This window comes from Harmonia axyridis, chromosome 2, assembly GCF_914767665.1.
Source record: "Harmonia axyridis chromosome 2, icHarAxyr1.1, whole genome shotgun sequence".
Lineage (NCBI taxonomy): Eukaryota > Metazoa > Arthropoda > Insecta > Coleoptera > Coccinellidae > Harmonia > Harmonia axyridis.
In genome coordinates this window covers 29,975,481-29,996,817 of record NC_059502.1, presented here as the reverse complement: position 1 = coordinate 29,996,817, position 21,337 = coordinate 29,975,481, and the positions used below count along the sequence as shown (strand labels likewise).

The window sequence follows — 21,337 nt, the reverse complement described above, 5'->3', positions numbered from 1 at the left end:
ACCAACCCTGAAAATCGAATTCAAAGACGGATTTCAAACGTTGAAAAATATTGAATAAAACTTTCTCAAGAAATACATATACAACTTAAATTTAATATAATGATTATAGGTGTCGAAAATTTGAAACTCATAATAATTGTTATGATAATATAATTATATCTTTTTCTGTTGAAAAAATAATACTCAAGAATATTCCTTCTCATAAAATTCGAAGAAAATGTCTGAATGAAGTGAAATATTTCTTGGATATTTATTTCAAATAGGTACTATACAAGTATACATAGTTACTGCAATAAAATACATTAAATAGTTATAAAAAGCTAAAAAGATAATATTAAAATTATTTATTTATTTATTTATATATATATATATATACGCCCATAAACCCATTTCCAGAAAATATCACAGCTAAATTACTATTATTATCAGTGTTTGAAATAACATGGATGGGATCAATTGAAGTTCATCGTCTTACAAGTCGAATTAAAGCTTTGTATTGGATACTATTCGAACAAGTAAAAATAAATTATATATTTTTCTTTATATTTTCACAGTCTGAGACCCATTCCGTTCATCATTATATTGGCAAGTGCGTTTCGTCGTTTTCTCCAAGAACCCATACCCTGGGCATGGAATTGCAGCTGCTGGTACCATATCTTCGTCTGCTCCTCATCTTCAGCCTAAAAAGCAATATAATTAGATGATATTCTTTGGGACATCAGATTTTATATTTCAGAGATGATTATTTCAAAAAAATAAAACTGAGAAATGATTTGGTCCAGTCCAATATCAAATATTTAATCTAGAATTTTGACGATTGAAGCATTATTTCAGTTTCAACTTATCCGTTCGCAATCTAAGAAAATGTTCATATTTAGATCACAGAAAGTTTTTATATGATTTTTCGAGCAATTCCTATTGAAAATATTATGTGAAAAATTTTGATATTTCAATTTCCAAAAAGTGATCAGAGAGTTTGATTGCTGTGAATACCAATAAATGAGCTAGAATAACGAAAATAATGTATTAACTTATAAACAAAACTCCTATACCTTGAAAATGAATGTATCTTTCCCGAGCAATTCCTGCACCTCAAAATAACTTTGCCAGGCAGGATCTGAAGCAATGACACAACGGTCAAGATATAATGGGTCTCTTAGTAGAGAATAGCGACCATTCTTGTCTCTAACAAGAAGAAGAGCTGCTTCTCTGGTCGGAGAATGTTTAGGAAATATCAGGGCATTTTCTTCTCGTTCTGATTTACTGGTATTTGCTAACTGAAAACGAGAATTAACATCAGTGTATTACATCAAATTGGTAAATCTAAACATAAAATTATCGATTTCTTTGAAAATTTTCAATGATTTATTCCAATATTGTAAAAAATGTGGGCATTGAGAGTTTTCAAGAAATGTATTTTTTTCTAAACGATTTTTATGAGAGATATAGAACTCAAAAGGCTCATTATGCTACATCCCAAAACTCAATGTCTCCGAAATACTGACAATAGGATTTAAAAAAAATCCACAAAGCAGTGACGTAAAGTCAGAAGCCTTCGAGGGCTTCGAGTCAATTTAGAGATCATATAAATCTATATACAGTTCTGGGGTGTTCAAGGTTGTTATTGGCACATAAATGAATGGGCGTTCAAATGCTCCTGAGTAAAGGTCAGTGCTTTCCTCGTTCTTTTGATTTGATATTCTTATTGATTTTTTATGACTCTGATCTGGTTTCATAACCGTGTACCAAATCTTATAGTTTGAAAAAGTTTTCGGCTCAAAGACAATTACGAACTTTGAGACAAACTGATAAAATGATCGGTTTGGAGAACGAGCGCTTATAAGTCAAAAATGATATCAAAGAATATTATGAAGTAGTGAATTAACATAAAAAAAGATTTATTACAAAAAAATTTGAATGGAAAATGTTGTTATTGTTGAAACAACTCACAATTGAACAGAGACCGACAAAATATTGATTATCAAAAATAAACAGACCTTTCCGTTGATAACCAGCAATGCATTTACAGGAGATAATTTTATAGTTCTGCCCTTCCTCCAATTGTTGTCTGTTGGTTGTGTAAACCACAATTTTCCCTCCAACGCAAACTTGGCTTCCTCATGGTTCCATTCTAATACGTCAACAGCAATTTTTCTCAATTTTATATTCACCAAATCCATCTCGGTACTTGGCCTTCTTCCTGAACTACTTCCAATTCTTCTCCATAACTTACTCGGTACATCCTTCGTTTGCGAATTCATGTGATTCAAATGGAGTTCTATTTTATGTTGTGCTTCTTTGAGTTGTTCCCTGACTTCGTTATGATTAGGAGTGACCTTGTATAGTCTGGCAAGTAAAAGGGGATACTTAGTAACTCTCTGCACTGGTACCATAAGGAACGAATTCAAGTTCATTCTTCGCAGTAATGTGTTTTCCATTTGAGAAACACGTAGAAATATTCTCAACAGTTCTTTCTCTTTTTCGAGACTTGCAAGGAGTAGGCTTGCTGGACCCTGCCTCACGCAATACGTCTCGAAGGCATGAAGCATGGGAGCAGCTTCTAGGAACAATTTTCCAATATTGACAGTCAATAAATCCTCATCGCCCTGTTCTACCGCTATTTCCACAGCATCTCGTAGCCTTTCAGCTAAAGACTGGCTGTTTTCTAAAAGTTCCTCAGCGTTCAAGAATATAGTAGACAATTGCTCAGGCGTGAGTAAACCAGCAACGAGCATTGGTTGGTAGAATTCCTCCAAAATAATTTGAAGGTCCTTACTATATTTCTCTTCAGTTTCAACGATTTCCATAATTATCTCCTTCCTTTCACTCCTCTTTTTGGAACATTTTCGGCAGAGCATTTGGTCATCTTCATCTAAATTCTCAAGGCGTGTTTCACAATCTTCACATAGTGAAGAAGCTATTGGTTTCAACCTGTATTTACTCAGAGAGCTCTTGCTTGTTTCTGAACCTACTCCCGAGTCATTCCTTTCAACTTCTGAAGATTTGGAGAATTGATTTTTTTCATCGAGAGATCCTGAGATAACTAATGAGTTGTCTTCACTGAGATCGCTAGCGCTATTTATATGACATATTTTGGGACTAGATTCCTTCGAATCATCAGCTATACTGGAGAAGGTGTAGGAATCCTCTAGAACTAAACCCCTCTCTTTGGCATCGACTAAATAACTGAGTATGTCGTATTTCGAGGCACCTTCGAAAATAGACCTGAAAATATGCGTATTAATTAATCTCAATGAATGCCTTTGAAAACTGAAGAACAGAATACAACTTACCTAGTAGTGAACTCTTTATCCAACTTCAGATCATCCAATAAATTTATAGGTGGAGGGTTAGATGGAAGAGGAGGTGGAATTTCAATTTCTTCATAAATCGGATCGTTATCATTTCTGTTGATGCATTCGTAATGATGATCCTCATTTTCCGAAACTTCCAGTAGTGCTGAATCAGCGAGAAGCTCATAAAATTTTGTTCTGTTTGACAGCTCTTCTTCAGTCACGGAACTCCTATTGCTGTGGTCAGTGTAGCAGTCAGAACCGGGGTCTACGAACTCATATTGAGTTGAGGAACTGTGCTCAGAGCAGGCATCCTTATCGTCTTCCATGAGAGAGTCGAAATTCCAAGGTCGAAGTGGGGATCTCTCATCTTTGGACGGATTTTCTTTGAGACATATTGTTTCTGATTCTTTCAGCGATATCATCGGGTAGTAGTTCTTCAATTTTAAGTCGCGTGGTCTCCTTTGCAGATCTGATTTTCCACAGATATGAGGGACTAGGTTGCGCTTAACTGCTTCAACAGGATCTCTGAGAATCTCTCTCAACATATCTGGTGTTGAAGGTCTAATACAACAGTCAACTTTTTTCTCAGTTTTATCATCAGGCCTTACGTCGTTTATGGAATCGAATACATTCGCCACAACTTGATTTTCCTCTTTTTCTTTGGTGTTTTCAATGGAACTATTTCTACATGTACAATTATAGGATTCGTTTTTAGAGTTGTTCTCTGCTTCAGTTAAGCAGAAATGTTTCGCTTTCGAAGAATTTTCTTCTTCGAATGTTCCTGTAATATAAACAGAACTACTCCTTCTATTATTCATAGGACTGTGTTCTGTTAAGCAGTGCCCTGTCACAACTACCGATGACTGATAAATCGGGACGTCATCGTTCACGTTGACTGTGGAGTAACAGTCATCTCCATTGATCATTATGGAAGTTTTTCTTTGTGTATTCTCTGATATTGTGATGGTTTGTACATTAGAAATTTCTGGAAATTCATTCCTGATCTGAATTCTGTGTACCGGTGAAGAAGAAGGTGTGATTTGAACTACAGTTTTATTATTATAATCCGCTATTGGAGATACTGATCCAGAAATTTCATCTTTCCTACTAATAGCCTGAGATTTATCTTCATCTTCTTTTTTAAGTTGTTGGTTATATTCTAATTCCCCCTTATTATTGCTAAGAATTTCTGCAGTTACTTGTTCAGAAATAAAAGGATTTAAATTTTCCTTATGTGATGAAAATGCAATAGTTTCCTCCAAGAATACATTATCATCATCATCTCTTTTCTGAATATTTTCATTTTGCTTGACATCGTCTTTTATTTTGGGCATTTCAGTTACGATCTGAATATTCATTGCTGGTTGTTTATTGTTACTTCGTTTACGAGGAGGAGCTTGAGGTATTTTTTCAATTTTTTTTGGGCTTTCAAATTTTTCTCTGATTTCTTTGATATCTGATTTCAGAATTGAGTTATCCTGCATCAAAATGCGCTCAGATTTGGCTTTTTGCTGGAGTATAGGTTTTTCAGATCCAGAAGGCAATTCAATATTTTCAGATATTGGTGATTGAAGACTGGTAGAATTTTTCTTGAGGAGTGAATCCTCAAAACATTCACTGTTGGATGAATTAGAATTGTGATTGTCTAATTTTTCTGTTTCACAATTCTCTTCAGGAAGTATTTTTTCTTGCTCCTTCATAATTTCAGCTCTTTTTTCTGGTATCATTTCGGTGTTTTCTTCAGAAACTTTTCTTTGTATAGTTCGTTTTGGTTCTCTCTTAGGAGGAGTTAGAGGTTGTAGCAATTCATTACTTTTAATTTCTTCAGGTGTCGTCGCCTTGACCATACTAGGAGAGTTTTCAATCGAACCAGCATCTTGTTCTAATGGTGGAGGAAGAGGAGGTGGCTCTTTGGGTCTTGGGCTCAATTTTCGCTTAGGTACCAAACCATCTAGTTTTTGCAGATCACAATTGTTGAAGGTTTCACGTGAATCTCCACGTGATGGCTTCACTCGGATAGCCATTGTGTCGAGGAAAACTACCTTTTTAGGTTCTACCTTGAATCTTTCGCTGGTACTCCGGCGCAAAGTACAAACTTTGTGCTCGTTATCTGTGGAAAAACATCAGATATCATTCAATTTTAATATACATAAAACAATTAATGATAGTGGAGCTCCTAATTCAATTGGACAATTATGAAAATTACCTTGATGATCAACTTACAGGGTGAGTCTTTGACTTGTACAAATATACAACCGAATATTCCTGATGTCAAAGGAAACACTTTTGTCTTTGCCATTTTTTCCGATTCGACTATATTGAAAAGATACAGGCTGTTGAAAATTCATGACAAAATTTAATTTTAGTTATATCTCGCAAATGGAATGAAATTGAAGGAAAAGTTTTTCGGAATATAGTTTATTATTCTGTAGTGAATCTTATCCGAATATAAGATTCCGTCGAAGTCCGGTCAACTCCATAATGCCCGTCTATACAAAGTGAGAAAAAATATCGAATTGGAAAAAAATAGTAAAGGAAAAAAGTGTTTCATTTGACTTCAGAAGTTTTCGGTTGAAATATATGTACAAGTTTAAAACTCACCCTTTATAGAAGAATATAATTGACTCATTGATGGTGTGTACGAAAAATAGTTATTATTTAACTTTCACCTCTGAATTTCGTTGAAAAGTTATTGATAAAATGTACTTATCAAAACGATGAAGGAAACATGACTAAAGTCAATTTTTCAGAACTGGTGTAATTAAAAGTTTAACAAACAACAAAATTTTCATTTCCAATTAAATTTGTTATAGCATTAAAGGTATGTTGTCAGAATTCAACTAATTTTGAGTGACACATGCATAATAAAAAGTCCGCCTAAAATGTCATATCTACCTATGCATGATTCTAGTGAATAAAATTTAACAATTTTGTTACTTAGTTGTGAACATTTCTTTGAGTGTCTACTGCTTCACCTCTTATTCGTGCCATACAAGTCATGAAAAGTCTCTTCATTTGATATCACGCATCAAACTGAAAAATCTGGATGTTTGCTTAAATTTCACATTGTCCGGACACTCTGATATTTTCAGTGCGTAATTTGTCATTGCCTTAAAAAATCTCAAAGTAAACTGAAACTGAAACTCTAACGCCGTGAGACTTTTCTAAAGCCAATTTTTTTTGGCATTAGATTAATTGATTTGCTCCAAGTCCAGATGACAGTCAAGATTTTCAACTCTTCGAAATATTTAGGTATGGTAAACCTTTCTCACATTCTGCTATTGTACTATATATCCTACACCGCAAAATAAATAGATTCGCAAAAAGTCAAAAAATTTGAGCTCAAGTCATCTGCCCAAATGAATTATAAAGACTTTTTCTAAGCTTCAATTTAGGTATAAGTCATTACGACACGATAGACTTCGTAAACTGTAATTTAAATTTAAAAATTATTGATTGACTGTTCTTTTCTAAGTCGACTCGACAACAAGAATTTTCAAAATTTTTTCATATAGTTGAAAATTTTGTCCAAACATTTGGGGCAAACGTTACTTCAATAATGTTACTGAATAAATAGATTACATAAAAAGCAGAATAGAAGCTACCCTTTTATGTATGTACTCGAAAATATTGAATAGAAATTTTAACATAAAAAACATTGAAAATTGAAAACGACTTTCATGTTCGATTATAGTATTTAATACTTCTTTCTTTGATTTGTTTATCCATGCTTTATTCCATTTAATCGATGGGTTCGCAAATATATTTATTTTAGAAAGAAATCTTTCGAAATCAAAGAGCAAATTCCATCATAGTATTTCATTATAATGATTGTATATTATTATATTTCTATTGAGGGGAAGTTTTTTCAATATTTCCACCCTATGTCAAATTTTTGGTAATTTGTTAGAATAATCTTTATTCCTGAAACATTGAACTTTTTCGGCTATTTCGATGAAAATCTTGTAGATGGAAATCAGTACAAAATATGAGCCATTCAAAATGAAACTTAAAATAATTTAAACAAGTACGAATATCAAGATTCAAACTCACCATCCGAATTCGAAAACTCTTCGTTCTCTTCCTCGAAACGTTCTATCTCTTTAGTTTCTTGAGATTCTTGAACTTCAAGGCTTGAAGGTTTATCGTCGACAACTTCATTCGAATTTTCACCATAATCTGAATGCTCAACAAGAAACTGCACCTTTTTCCTTGTCGAATTGGGCAAGGGGAGATAAAAATGTGAACCTGCCTTCGTTCGTCCAGAATATGTAAGCATTTTTGATTCACTAGAACGTGACGACTTCTTCAGAATCGACTTGAAGGGGCTGCCTCTATCAAACTCTTTTCCTAGAGGAGAGACTGGTGGTGGATCAGGTGCAATTCGATTGGGTTTAGGTCTGGACAGTTTAGAGGCATTGTCGACCGGATCATTTGTTGTATAATCGGCTGGATACTTTTCTGGAGACGGGTTTTCTTCCACGTCCTCGTAATCCGGTTCTGGAGCCGGTGGCCTTATTCTTATTCTCTGACCATTGACAAAAGTTATACTGCTGTCCTGTGCCGGCTGTTCTGCTTCCGTGGACATCAGTTCGTAAGGGTTGATGTTGCATTCCAGGATTGAACGCCTCCCTAAAAATTAACGAGCAATTATTGGTCAGCGGAAAAGCATTGCTGCTTCACTTTTCGCGTGACTATGGATTAAAATTGTAGGTAGTCGAGCGTAGAATAGTTTATCTCCATTTTAATTATTTCATAATTGGCTTCTTACAACAGACTTACGAAGAGGTGATTATCACCGAAGAAATGTGATAATGGCGAACTAACAAAGAAATGGATACCGACAATGGCAGAATGATTTCCTCATCGGAAAGCCAACGCTAATTAGCAGGTATTTAAAAGCGATATGTTTTCCGATAATGAAACCTAATTCGAAGATATAACATAAAATACTCGGTGCGGTGTCGAATGGTACAGGATTCTCGTATTTCTCTCAAAATAGGCATAGGCAATTAAAATACTCGCAAGGCTAATTTGAAATTACCCTGATAAAAATTTCAATGCTACAAGTTTCTTTGGCCTTTTTTTCTAGGCGCCTCATGATGTTTTCAAATGATAATAAAAGAATATATTTGATGGAAATTGAATATAAAGTTCTATATCAAAGAATAATTTGGACTGTGGGCGTTCAGTTTAAGCGAAAATGCCGAAAATGTAAATCTTTCATCGTGATTTCAAATAATATCAATCGATATTATTTTTCACATAATTAGGTTCTGTTTCTCTCGAATTCGATTGATTGTTGGCACAACTTCATCTAGAAGTCAATATAATTTTTTTTACACTTCATCGATGATGTGAATTTCAGAGGATATATGAGGTTTCATTATGATTAAAAAAAAAACAAGAATATTTTTAGAGAAATCAATGAATGGTTTTTTTCATGGAAATAAAATTCATTGATTTCTCTCAAAATATAATCGTTTTTTCATGTCATACTGAAACCTCATACCTATATCCTCTGAAATTCACTTCATTATATCGTTATTTTTAAGGATGCCCTAACGATGTAAAACGATATCAACCAAATGGCCGCCACACCTATGGTTGCAGGGTTGCAGCACCATACAAGGTGTTTCCTAATTGAATGTCAATATTTATGGGGTGATTTTTAGAAAAAACTGAGATCCAGGGTGGTAAAGTTATCAAAATAAAGAAAAAATAAAGTCTACGTATGTCTCTGCATGGTGATATTGTCATATGTATGTGACGATATTGTTATGATCATGCTGAGAAACGGTTTTTATTTTTTCAAACGAAAACTGTGCATCATATTGAAAAGAGTCAGATAATCAACTTTTGTGAGAAATGATTGGGAATTCCTATAATAATTTTTATTTCAGGAAAAATCTGTGGCGTACCATCAATGTCTGCCAAAATAGACAGGTCAAATTACGTACGAACGCCACTGGTGGAAATTAAAAAATAGTTATACATTAAAAATGCCTCTTGATTCATAGTACATGTAGGACAAAGACAAATTTCATTAAAATATCTGAAGTGATATTGTAGATATTAATAATAAATTATTCATTTTCGAAAATTTTACCACCCTGTATTTCGAAAGGTAAGACGTTTAGGACATATGTTCATATAAAGTTTTTTTCTTGAAATGGGCCCAACAATCACTCCCATAAAGATTGACATCCAATTAGGAACTACCATGTATAATTTTTACCATTAAAATTTCATGACCAATTCGCATATTTGTAGCTGTACGTCCTCGATAACTTCACGAATTCAATTCTAAGGTTTTTAGTTGATTGTGCAACTTTAGCATAGACCTTATCTTTTACGTGGCATCAAAGACAAGGTCTAAAGGTGTTAAATCACAAGATCTCGGTGGCAAATTGAGATCACCTCTTCGAGAAATAACATGGCTAGGAAACTTTCCTTGTAGAATTGCGATTGTTTCGTTGCTTGTGTGCCATCCACATCAATATCTTCAAATTTCGACCATACAAAATTATCAATCAATTCCCGAGGTTGACGAGGGATTGACAAGCCTGCATTTTCAACAATACTACCAGATACAACATTCTCAGTTGTTATTGAGCGACGTACACGGTTTCGATTCCTCACACCATTAATTTTCACGGTGATAGTAACCAAGGCCGTTGCTAGCCAAACTGCCGCCCTAGGCAATGACCCATTTTGCAAATTAATTATTATTATTTTTAATTCGAATATAGATGTCACAGATATTCACGATGCAAAGATTTTCAAGATTAGTAAATTTCATGAAAAAAAATCATTTGAGAAATTTGTTTAAATCAAAAAAAAATTATTTAATTCGTTCTTCCAGTGATTTCGATTTTAGAAAAAGCTTGAAAATTTGTTTTTTTTTTGTTTAAGATGATCAAGTAAAACAATGATGATGCGGATGAACCATTATTGAATTCAAATGCGCCCACGCCTAACACTAGTTAATTTGATAATAAAAATGAAGAATATTATAAAATAATGGAATGTGGTATGAAATAACGAAACATCTTATATTTCTTAAGATGGATCAGTGAGAAGTGATGTAATGGAATTGTTTTCTTATATTTTGCATTTCATTCTGAGAAATCAACATTCTGATTAGAGAATTGAAAAGAAAATAATCCAGAACCCCAAGTGGCAATAAAATTCGGCAACGTGAAGCGAACGCTGACAAGCCTGATAAGTGCTTGTGTTTTTTTAGCGTAAATAACTCGTAAACAGCACTATGAGGGGATCACGCCACATCTGGATATTTATGAGAATAATGCATAATGCGGCGCCTTTAGTAGTTTTTGATGTTATTTAAATAATAATAATAATGTTTATTTCATGATTAGTCTACATTCAAAACAAAATACAGTCATTTTACAATGTAAGAAAATATTGAAAGAAAAAAAAAAAATCGTGACATGAAACAAACAGAAATCAAATTTTCTCGAAGGTGAGCTCCCGGAGGATTAAACCTTGTGTGAGAATCAAAAAAAAAAAAAGTACAAGTTTAAAAGTCTTGACGTAATTTCCACGAATTCTCAACAGACGGCAGATTAAAGGTGCTACACGAGTAGACTGACGACTCCAGGACTACTGATTCGGTGTGTTATAGGTGTTCTTATGTCGATTATACTGGCTATGAAGTGTCTTGACTGACTCAGGATCCAACTTTTTATTTTCTTCTTAAATGCAGTAATTATACTAGGAATCTTCAAAACTTGAGGGATACCATTATAAACTCGAGGCGCAAGGAACAGGTGTGATCTCTGACCCTTCGTCCCACATGAGGTAGGCAATTTGTCGGTATTCCTTCCAGTTGTTGTTGACTAGATTAAATCTCATTCGGTCAATTGAATTTCTACACATGTAATTTTTGCTGATCAAGCGCCCTCGAATTTTGCCGCCCTAGGCGACCGCCTACCCTGTCTACCCCCAACGACGGCCCTGATAGTAACTGTCACGATAGTAACTATCAATTAGTTTATATGGTGATAGTATATCAATTAGTTTATATGGTGATAGTGCCTGCAACAGTAACTATCATGCTAGCATTATCGGAATAGTAGTGCCACCATGAAAATGAGCCTTAACTTGTTCCAATAGCTCAAATTTTTTCACCAGTTCCACTAGAGTTGGTCAAAAAGAACTATAAATTTCACCATTTTTGTAGTGAATTTCAACAATTTCAATTCATTGTTGGAGCGTGGATCTTCCATTTTCAGTGAAGGCGTAGTTTGTAATTGTCAAATGTCAAAAGATGAGAACTTCAGAAGTGACAGCTGCGCAGATAACGAGCTATTTAAAATGGAACCTCTGATTGGAGAACCCTATTTTGCAGTTTCTATAGAATTCAAAGAAAACAAATTGTGATGGAAAAGTTTTTATCTTCATTGGTTATGTTTCAGAGAAAAATGTCCGAGTTTTATGATTAAAAAATAATTATTAATGTTGACGAATTTCAGGCGTTTCCATTACAAAGAGATACAGTAAAGTATTTCAATTACAAAATATATGTTAATCATTAATTTACCGTAATTTCGTACCCAGTAATTAAAATTATTTCCTCAAATAATTTTCCTCAAATAATTTTCGAAATTCCTGTGTGAATGATAGCAAGTCCACCCATAATTCAATAATTCATAGTAAAATAATTTTCCAGTTGTGTTCCGAGGACATCAACCTCTCTAGGGTCTTCTTGAGGAAGTAAAGCCACGGCATGGATGCGGTCAAAGGTCATTGCGTGAAAACGCCTAGTAAGCTGTTTCGAAATAGTTCACCCCGACTCTCGACCTCTAGAATTAGATTGAGGCAGTGAGAACTGTATACAGATACGGACGAAATGTTCTTGTGCGCTCGTCTTTGTCTTTGATTCGATCGCTGTATCATTTCGTCAGTAAATTCGTAATATCCAAGTTTTTTGCGTCAAATTAATTCTGTCCGTGCGGTAGACCTTATAAAAAATGACAAATTCAAATTTGGAAGTCTCGTGCAATTTTTTTCAATTTTATGTCGATTACGTACGCACTGGAGCCATAGAAAATTCCACAAGAATATATAAAAGAATTATGCAATATTTCACTACTACTAGTACTAAATATTTTCCTGATTACATATTCGAATGAAATGAGGTTAAGGTCCATAAATATTATAGAGGGTGACTGGTGACGTGAGAGACAACGGTTTAGTGGAGATAGATGACCTCAAATTAAAATTAAATGCTTTAAAATCTCTACACTTTCGGGAGCGAGATTAAGCTCGCATGAATTAGGTAGAGAATATCATTGAGTATCGTACAATAAACCTTAACCAAGCGTCTATTTTTTTCATCATCTAACCCTCCTCAACCTAACTTACAAAGCAAAACAAAATACTTTTTCCATGAGCATTAAAACAATAATATAACCCAAACCCTGTCGCAAAATTGAAATTAAAATTCGAAATAACGCATCTCAGACAGCACACAGATTCAAAAATTTAATAAACAAATATTAGGTGTACAACTTTGCTGTCGACGTTTTGCAATAGATGGCTGTAGCGGTAAGTGTTAGTTATAGTGACTTAATTAAACATACTGGCGACTATTCGTTCGAATTGAGCCTAAAAGTGGCGAATGGAAACGTCGTTAAAACGGATACTATTGACTAAACTGAACTGACACACGTCAAAATCGAAATTATTGGGCTTCGGCTTCATAGTATTTGATTGTATATAGAACAAACTTATTTAACTGAAAAATACTACAGTGACTAAATGAAATGAGCCTTACATTTTGAATAAATTCCAAAAATCAGGTAAATGGAGAATGTAAATGAAGGGCCGCCATATTTAAGCTCAGCTTATCAAAATCGAGACCACGCTTGTGGCCACTGTGGTTTATCGACTGTAGTGGTAGTAAAAATAAATAGTTCGTAGATGTCATACAATAAGCTTAGTTATTTGTAAACATAACGCCATCGAAATATTAGTCGATTTGTGTCTGCACTATAAAGTTATTATCGATTGCATGTCAGCTTACGAACCAAATTCTCGTCATTTGCGGGAGGTTTTAATTTTCTTCTTCAATATGAAGAAATCTGCGGCTGAAGCTCATCGAATGCTTTCAAATAGCATACATATGGTGAGGCCACTATTGTGAAAGAACGTGCCGAGAGTGATTTCAACGCTTCAAAAACGGTAATTTTTGACGTCGAAGACCAGCATGGCGGTGGAAGAGAGAAACTCTTCGAAGATGCAGAATTGGAGGCATTACTTGATCGAGACTCGTGTCAAACGCAATAAGAATTAGCATGATCAATTGGGAGTGACCCAACAAGCAATTTCGAACGCCTGAAAGTCATGGGAATGATTCAGAAACAAGCAAATTGGGTGCCGTACGAGTTGAAGCCGAGAGATGTTGAACGGCGTTTGTCTGCTTGTGAACAGCTGCTTGCAAGGCAAAAACAGAAGAGAATTCTACATCGCCTTGAGATAAAAAATCAGTGATTCATAAAAATTTCCAAGTTAGATTCTCGCTCAATGTTTGGTGCGGTATCTACCACAACAATTTTATTTGCCCTAATATTTTTTAAAATAGATGGATAGGAGAAATTTATGAAAATTTTTAGAAACATAATGTTGTTTGTTAGAAAACATTCCATTGGAAACATTGTGGCTGCAACATGATGGAGCTAATGCGCACTAACCAGGCAAAGTGCGCGAATATTTGACTGAGACTTTTGAAAACAGATGGATTGGCAAAGTGGAAATGTGGCTTTGCCTCCTCGATTCCTTCATCTGACACCCTTGGATTATTTATTATGCGGTACAGACTTACAGTCTGCTATAAAGAATTACTGATATTTGCGATATTATTAAATCTCAACCGAACTATGTGGAACAACTATATCAACGTACTCAATAATGTATTGAAATGGAGGGATACAATTTTGAACGATTCCTGCTGAACTGAAAATATTTCATTTATTTTGTTTTTGATTCATCATTTTCAATTTATTAGCTGTATATGTTCTATTCTTTATCCAGTTTAAGGATTGAAAGCTTCCTTGAATAATTTGAGAAAAATTCAGAGAGGGCATTCGTAAAGGGTGTAAAACTGCAAATCTCGAAATAATTCTACCGATAAATTCAAGTTATCTTGAACTATGAAATTTCCTTCATAAGGAAATGCATGACGATACCGAGCAGAGATTTAAAATTTTTATTATGAATTAATTATTTGTGGCTATGAAAAAGAAAAAAAAATCATGATATCAACGTACAGGGTGATACAATATTCATGAAAATAAAAAAGTTTCTAAAATTTCCCTAGTCCGAATCTGATTAATTCGATTTCAGAAATTTTGAAGGAAGGCAATAGTAAACGGTGACAAAACTTCAAAATTTGAAGTTATTCGGTGGATTATTTGAAGAGTTATTGAACTAAAAAAAATCACTTCAAAGGAAATATTTATTGTTCACCCTGTATGACCGTGCCAAGTAGAGATTTAGAATATTTATTATGAATTAATTCTTTGTGAATGCGAAAACGGAAAAAATCATAATGTTCACGTACAGGGTGATCCAATATTCACGTAGATAGGAAAAATCTGAAATTTTCCTAGTCCGGATCTAATTTACTCAAATTCAGAAATATTGAAGGAAGGCGATAGTGAAGGGTGATGAAACTTCAAAATTTGAAATGATTCGATCGATTAGTTAAAAAGTTATTGAACTGTGAAATTTCACTCATGATATGAACATCACCCTGTATATCCCGAACGAAGGCACTCAGGCGATTGAAACCTTTTGATACAAGTCCTCCATGATGATCTTCATTCATTGTCGCATTCTTCCCGGGACACCCTGTATATGAACATTGAATAAATGGAGCTTGAAACAAATCTGTCACTATCAAGAGTAAAATAAAGTACAGAGTCAAACTAAATTACCTGAAGCTGTCAATCCACTATTCCTTTTGGTCGGTGAGACACTACGTCCTCTAACAGGTAAAGATATTTCGGTGGTGGAATTCAGTCTGGATCTTCTCATTAGGTCATAAGGATCGGCGTTGGCAGGCAAAATGGATGGTCTTGAGGATGATGTTACACGGACTGTTCCTGCCCTGATCTGACTGTTCGTGTTGGCGGATTTCAAATTGCTCGAAGTTGTTGTGGAGTAGCAACGAACGGTACCAAACTTGGTATCTCCATTTCCTTGCGCCAATGTCACCCTTGTTCCTGAAACACGTTGATATATTATGAGGAATTTCCTTATAGGGGATGTATATGAATAGTTGCGAAAATATGTAGGGGCGATTCCTCGTCAAAAAATAGTGTAATATACTTTTTTTTGAGCCCCCTCCCTGCTTAGTTACAGCCCTTTTAAGACGGCACCCGAAAAGAAGTTTTGTTTTGCAAAGCAAATTGAGAAAGTTGATGGCAAAAGCAAACGAGCAGCATTGAAAGGACAACACTGCCGAGGAATAAAGGAGACAAGGGTCTAATGAACATCATGGAACTTGCTCATGATCAGATAGAAAACCTGCGAGCATACTTCATAGATCAAGCAAGTACATCAGAGGTCACCACCAGACAGTCGAAGAAAAACTGTGAAGATGGGAGATAAGTCTCTGCATTGAAGACATTCCAAGAAGTTGAACTAGGATTATATCAATATTGAAGCTTCGAACTATTAGCTCACATCAGGTGCAATGTATCCAGAAACGGAAGAATTTCTCCTAGCCATCCAAGATCAAGTGATCCCAACGAGAAACTACTGCAAACATATCATAAAGAATCCGAGTATCAGTAAGGTTCGATGTTGTTACGGATGTCCAACAAACGAAACAATCTAACATATCACGGGAGGATGTCAAATGATCGAAGGAAATGAATATGAAGAGAGACACGATGCAGTAGGAAAAATGCTCCACCAAAAATTGGCAACTATATTAGGACTAATACATACTGAAAAAGTGATAAGAACTAATACATACCGCAAAAAAGTGCTATACAAGTACCGAACGGAGACCATCCTGGATAACGAAACTAAATAATTGCTGTAGCAATTCCAAATAACAAAATGTGCTAAAAAGAGGTAAAAACAAAGAAAAATATATGGACCTCAAATTTGAGATAAAGCGCCAGTAGCGAATAACTAACAAAAATAATTCCACCTATCATCTCAACCACGCGTTTGGTACCGTAAAATCTAAAGAGAAATATCATGGAACTAGGAGTTAGTGAGTATATAGGGTGGTCCAACGAAAATTTAACACCTCGATTTTCTGACTTGTGTGGAAAATCACTTGACTCGTCAATTTCTGATTCGAGGGGAAACACCTTAACCACTTTCATCATTCTTGTAGTATCTGACCCCAAAATTTCGTTTCAAAGTATACATCTATAATGAGATAAAAGCGAACTAGGTCATGTGGACTTTTATCTCTAGAATATCATTCGTATCCGACACATTTCAAATGTATTTAGTAGTAAATACCCCTCCACTATTCAACCTGTCATTTCGTTATCCATGGAAATTTTGAAGCAAAATTTTAGAATCAGAAAGAACTCGATAAGATCTTCAAAGTGAGGTATCGCAACACTTCCCATCCCTATTCAAAATCAAGGGGTTGTACTCACTGCCGTTAGGGGGTTGCAGTTACGGGGATGCGAAGAGCGAGAAAGTGGTTTCCCCTCGAATCAGAAATTGACGGGTCCGAGCGATTTTTCACATTTTCATTTTAAAGCAAGAAAATCGAGGTGTTAAATTTTCATCGGACCACACTGTATATGTAATATACAATAATATATACATAATATATGTAATATTATAATAATAAATGTATACAGCTGTTCTTTCAGGTGCAGCAAGGGCAGTAAGAAATTTTCTAGGAGGCTATGGACAGGCCAATAGAGGCGGCAGGTACTAGAGGGAATTGTCCCCTTAGCGGAGAGTAAGAAAGCCGACATCTAGGAGAGTTTTCTCTTCTTCGTAGATAAGCAAAAGTCGGGGATAATAACATATCTGAAATGATCACTCCAGTCTTCAAGTGCAGTTGCAGGAGGAGAATTCATCTTATATGAAAAAACCGATTCCAATGTCTTCATAATGAAAAACATCTCATATGCAATTCTGTGGTCTCCGAACGCTCAAGTGACTCAGTACTCTTTTGATTTTCCCAATGATGGATAATTAAAAGGGTCGTAATTACATTGAATCAATTTACTCAGTTTAAAGAACACAAGCTCATTTCCACAGTTTTAATGACTGATGCATGATCACTAGATAGGACTATAAATGCAAATATGTAAAGTTTCTGAGACCAAAAGTGTGGCCAAGTCTGAGCTTAAGTTTAATAGTTATTTATGCAACAAGTGCAAAAAGTGAATGTTTATTGCACTTGTTGCATACAACATTTTTTCTACGTTCATGCAAAAAGCAAAAAATGATTTATTGAGGTGCAGCACTAGGTGTAGGAACATGAAAAGCGCAATTTGAATACTTTATCATTAATATCGATTTGTATTGAAACAGGAACTAATACGTTACGAACAATTTAACTCAAACTTTATTTTTACCCTCAATGTTGAAAGTGAATGAAAAATTGGTGCAATTTTCAATATGAATATTTCGTAGTGAAGTATTTTTTAAATCTACTTCTTGATTTGTTACTGCTGTAAACGTACTAGTACTTGGTAACTGTACATCGTTATTTCCTTCAGGCTGAAATATTTGTTTGTCATGATGACAGTACGTTGAAGTAGAATGACAGATGAGTGCAATAAAACCTTTATTGCACTAGTGCAATAAAGAACTTCTTTTTCCACTGAATATAGTTCAATAAAGTTTTGCTTTTTGCATGAATGTAGGAAAAATATAAAAAGTCCGATTCAGAACTTGAAATATTTCGTTTTCTCACCTTTACACTTTTTGCATATCGTAGGCCCCTTCTTCGTCCCATTTCTCTTCGTGCCGTTGAGATAATCAGAACAGGAACATATGACGAAGGCGGGCGTGAGAACAAGGGGTCCAGGTGGAGCTCCTCGAACGCTGCCATAAAGCCATGGGTCTGCATAACGCATCGATCGGGATAGAGCACTTTCTCCGTCTTCTGGTGTTGGTGACCAGGGAGTGTTATCGTTCTGAAATGCAAATGATTAGACCTTATATTCTGATTTATCGTGAATTAAGTGAATAAAGAGTGCATCTAAACAATTTGGATGGCCGTACGGAGTACAGGATGTCCCGAAAACTGACGTCAATCAGGCGCACGCTGATAGCTAAGGTCATGCCCGACCAGAATATCCGAATTTGATTTTAATGAAAGTGTCTTAGTTTTCGAGATATCGACAGTTTTATGGAAATCGTCGAAATCTACGTCTTAGTCATTGTTCTGAGTGCCTCAACTACAAATGTTGGCATTTTGTTATTCTTCCGCAATTGGCGATTGAAATAACAAGCGCTCAGAAGGTAATAATGAAGTTTCAAAAGAGAATAAAGAAAGTATTGACTAGAAGTCCGGAGTTTTTGGGAGCTCGTTCGTTAATGTGCCTATGGAGACCACATAACTATATTCAAATATATATGACGACCATATTCATACAACATTTCGCATAAAGTTTGAAAATGTAATTCTATATATACACGCAAAATTTTTACTCGATCTGTTGTCACTGAAATATCAGGTCTTTTTCATGATATTATGCTTCAAATTTCTGTAATTCTGATGACGCTAGCCGAACAAAATTTTGCACAAAACTTGGTTATTCTATACATATATGTATACACAAAATTTTAATCTGATAGGATCTGTATACACAGATGTAGTATACACAGAATCTCCGGAGTCCCGTTCCAATCTAGTACCAAATACTTCTTGTGGTCTCAAGCATAACAGACCCATCACCACTTTATGTAGGAACCACTACATAAAAAAAGGTAATATGCTGTAAAGTTCAGAGAACAGCGAGAGAACCAAGGACAGAAAATAAGAATTGATGTTCTTCTCAAATTTCTAGAAGTTATTTACCTCGGTGATCACTTCTCTAGGCAATTTGTTCTAAATCCTCTCTATTCGTTGGATGAACGACTCCTTGAAGAGAGATATTCTGCAGGTCTCCAAAATGACCATGAAGGAGTTTGAAGACTGAACACTACTGAACAATCACGAAAAGATTGCCAGAGGATGATCGATTGCTGATATTTCAAAAGAGCATCGTCCTTTATAATATCTATAGAACAGAGCCAGATTCCCCACTTTTCTACGGTGTTCCAGAGAAGTGAGCGATTTTGTAAGAGAGTCATCACTGACGAGACGAATTTATCTTTTTTGGACAGAATCCAATAGTTTCAGGATATGTTTAGGTGCAGTATTCCAAACAAGGGAACAGTTGTCCAGAACAGATCGATTATGTGCCAAATAGATTATAAGCAGCTGACCTAGAGTGAAATGGCTCCTGACACGAAACAGATAACCAAATTTTTGGGATGCACTTTTAGCTATTGATCTCACATGGCTTTCCCAAGAAAACTTATTGAGTAAAGTGTAAGTGTCTCAATAATATCGTTCTGAATTAAAAAATACTACAAGTGGTTCTTTGAAGTTTTATTAATTTGTTTCACCATTTCATCTGTCTGGGGATGCAGAGGAGTAGTCCTAGTTTTCCTAGGTTGTAATTCACTGTTTTGGAAATGATTTCGCTTTTCTTCATTTAGTTTTCCAATGATACTCTTTCATAGTAACTTGTTCCACTTCTGAGTCCATTACTAGCCACGCACTATTTACTTTCGCAACACCATACTTTTTCATCATCATTCTAACCTATACAGTTAAATGTGTCTTTCAATTTTCTGTTTTGTTACCCTAAAATGTGCTTCACCAGTGCCAACGTTAAAGTCTTGTTCAGGATTGCTCGTCGTCTTGAGACGTCTACCTAATATATTATGTTGTCTGGTCTCTTTGTCCTCTATCACCCAATTGCAGGAATGTTCATTCAAATTTAATGCATCATTAAAATTTCAATCCTTCAGTAGGAGGATCCCATTGGCTACCTGCATCATTTGATGGGGGATTAAAATTTCAATGTCACATTAAATTTCAATTACTGTTCCTGCTACTGTGTGTAAATTTTCTGAATCTAAAGATATTACACGTCCAATCTGTTTGATTTTTTTTAGTCACATCGAATAAAGTTTTTTCGGTACTTCTTCAGGTCTTTTTCGAAAATACTGCTGAAGAACAGGAATTTGTCCGAATAGAGAATCAGAACACATTAAAATATTTTGTATCAACCTTCAGATTATTGCCATTGTATTACTGTCAATGAACTCAAAAAGCTTCACGTGGAACTGCTGTAATTCCTTTTCTTTTTCTTAAGGCGGATTTCTCTGGAACGTCAGGATGAATATCTTTTTTCTTTTTGGCTAGTTTTATTGAAAAAGCACATGACTGTGCTCTATTATATACAGGGTGATTCACCGCAAATGTTCATGGAAAACTTATCATAATTTTGTGCTGAAAATTTGCATATTGGGGTTTGAGGCAATGATCTTTCCTCCTTAAATATTTTTTCAGACTCTACAACTTCCTGTTATACTGAAAACATACTACTTCTTCTTTATTTCAAAAAGGACACCCATTATATTATTGCATCATTGGATAGATTTTTTGTTCACAATTTAAGCAATGTGCTATACCTTGAATATAAACTCAACGGTTCATGAATTGATAGGATTCTTATGATAAAATGGGGCGACGAGGACTCACATTTTTTTGATTATCTTTGCAGAAAAAGTTTTTTCGCAAAAACCCTTTTTCATTTTCGATTGTCCTTAATAAAAAAATAATAAAATTGACAACCTCCTAGGGACCTTGGCCGTTACCTCTCTGGTATCCAGAACCGGCTCGATTGTCCTAATACGTACTATTATAAGAGAACTCAAATTCATCAAACCCAAGATTTTCAAATAAGAACCTATATTTTTTATTATTTCAGTTAATTCTACGTATGGAAAGAGGGGAGTCA

The 21,337-nt window shown here is 34.9% G+C and overlaps 1 protein-coding gene across 1 annotated transcript in view; it reads right to left on the bottom strand.

Annotated features, from left to right (window-relative positions):
• Positions 1 to 228: 228 nt before the first annotated feature.
• The window catches only part of LOC123672000, a 34,528-nt gene continuing 13,419 nt past the window's right edge, over positions 229 to 21,337 (bottom strand). Inside the window, exons 3-9 of the mRNA XM_045605939.1 lie at positions 18,232 to 18,454; positions 15,260 to 15,547; positions 7,350 to 7,928; positions 3,294 to 5,406; positions 1,998 to 3,225; positions 1,053 to 1,277; positions 229 to 680 (exon numbers count right to left, since the gene is read on the bottom strand). Of these exons, the coding sequence (XP_045461895.1) occupies positions 549 to 680; positions 1,053 to 1,277; positions 1,998 to 3,225; positions 3,294 to 5,406; positions 7,350 to 7,928; positions 15,260 to 15,547; positions 18,232 to 18,454 (4,788 nt within the window). The 3' untranslated portion in view covers positions 229 to 548. The remainder of the gene's footprint in view (positions 681 to 1,052; positions 1,278 to 1,997; positions 3,226 to 3,293; positions 5,407 to 7,349; positions 7,929 to 15,259; positions 15,548 to 18,231; positions 18,455 to 21,337) is intronic.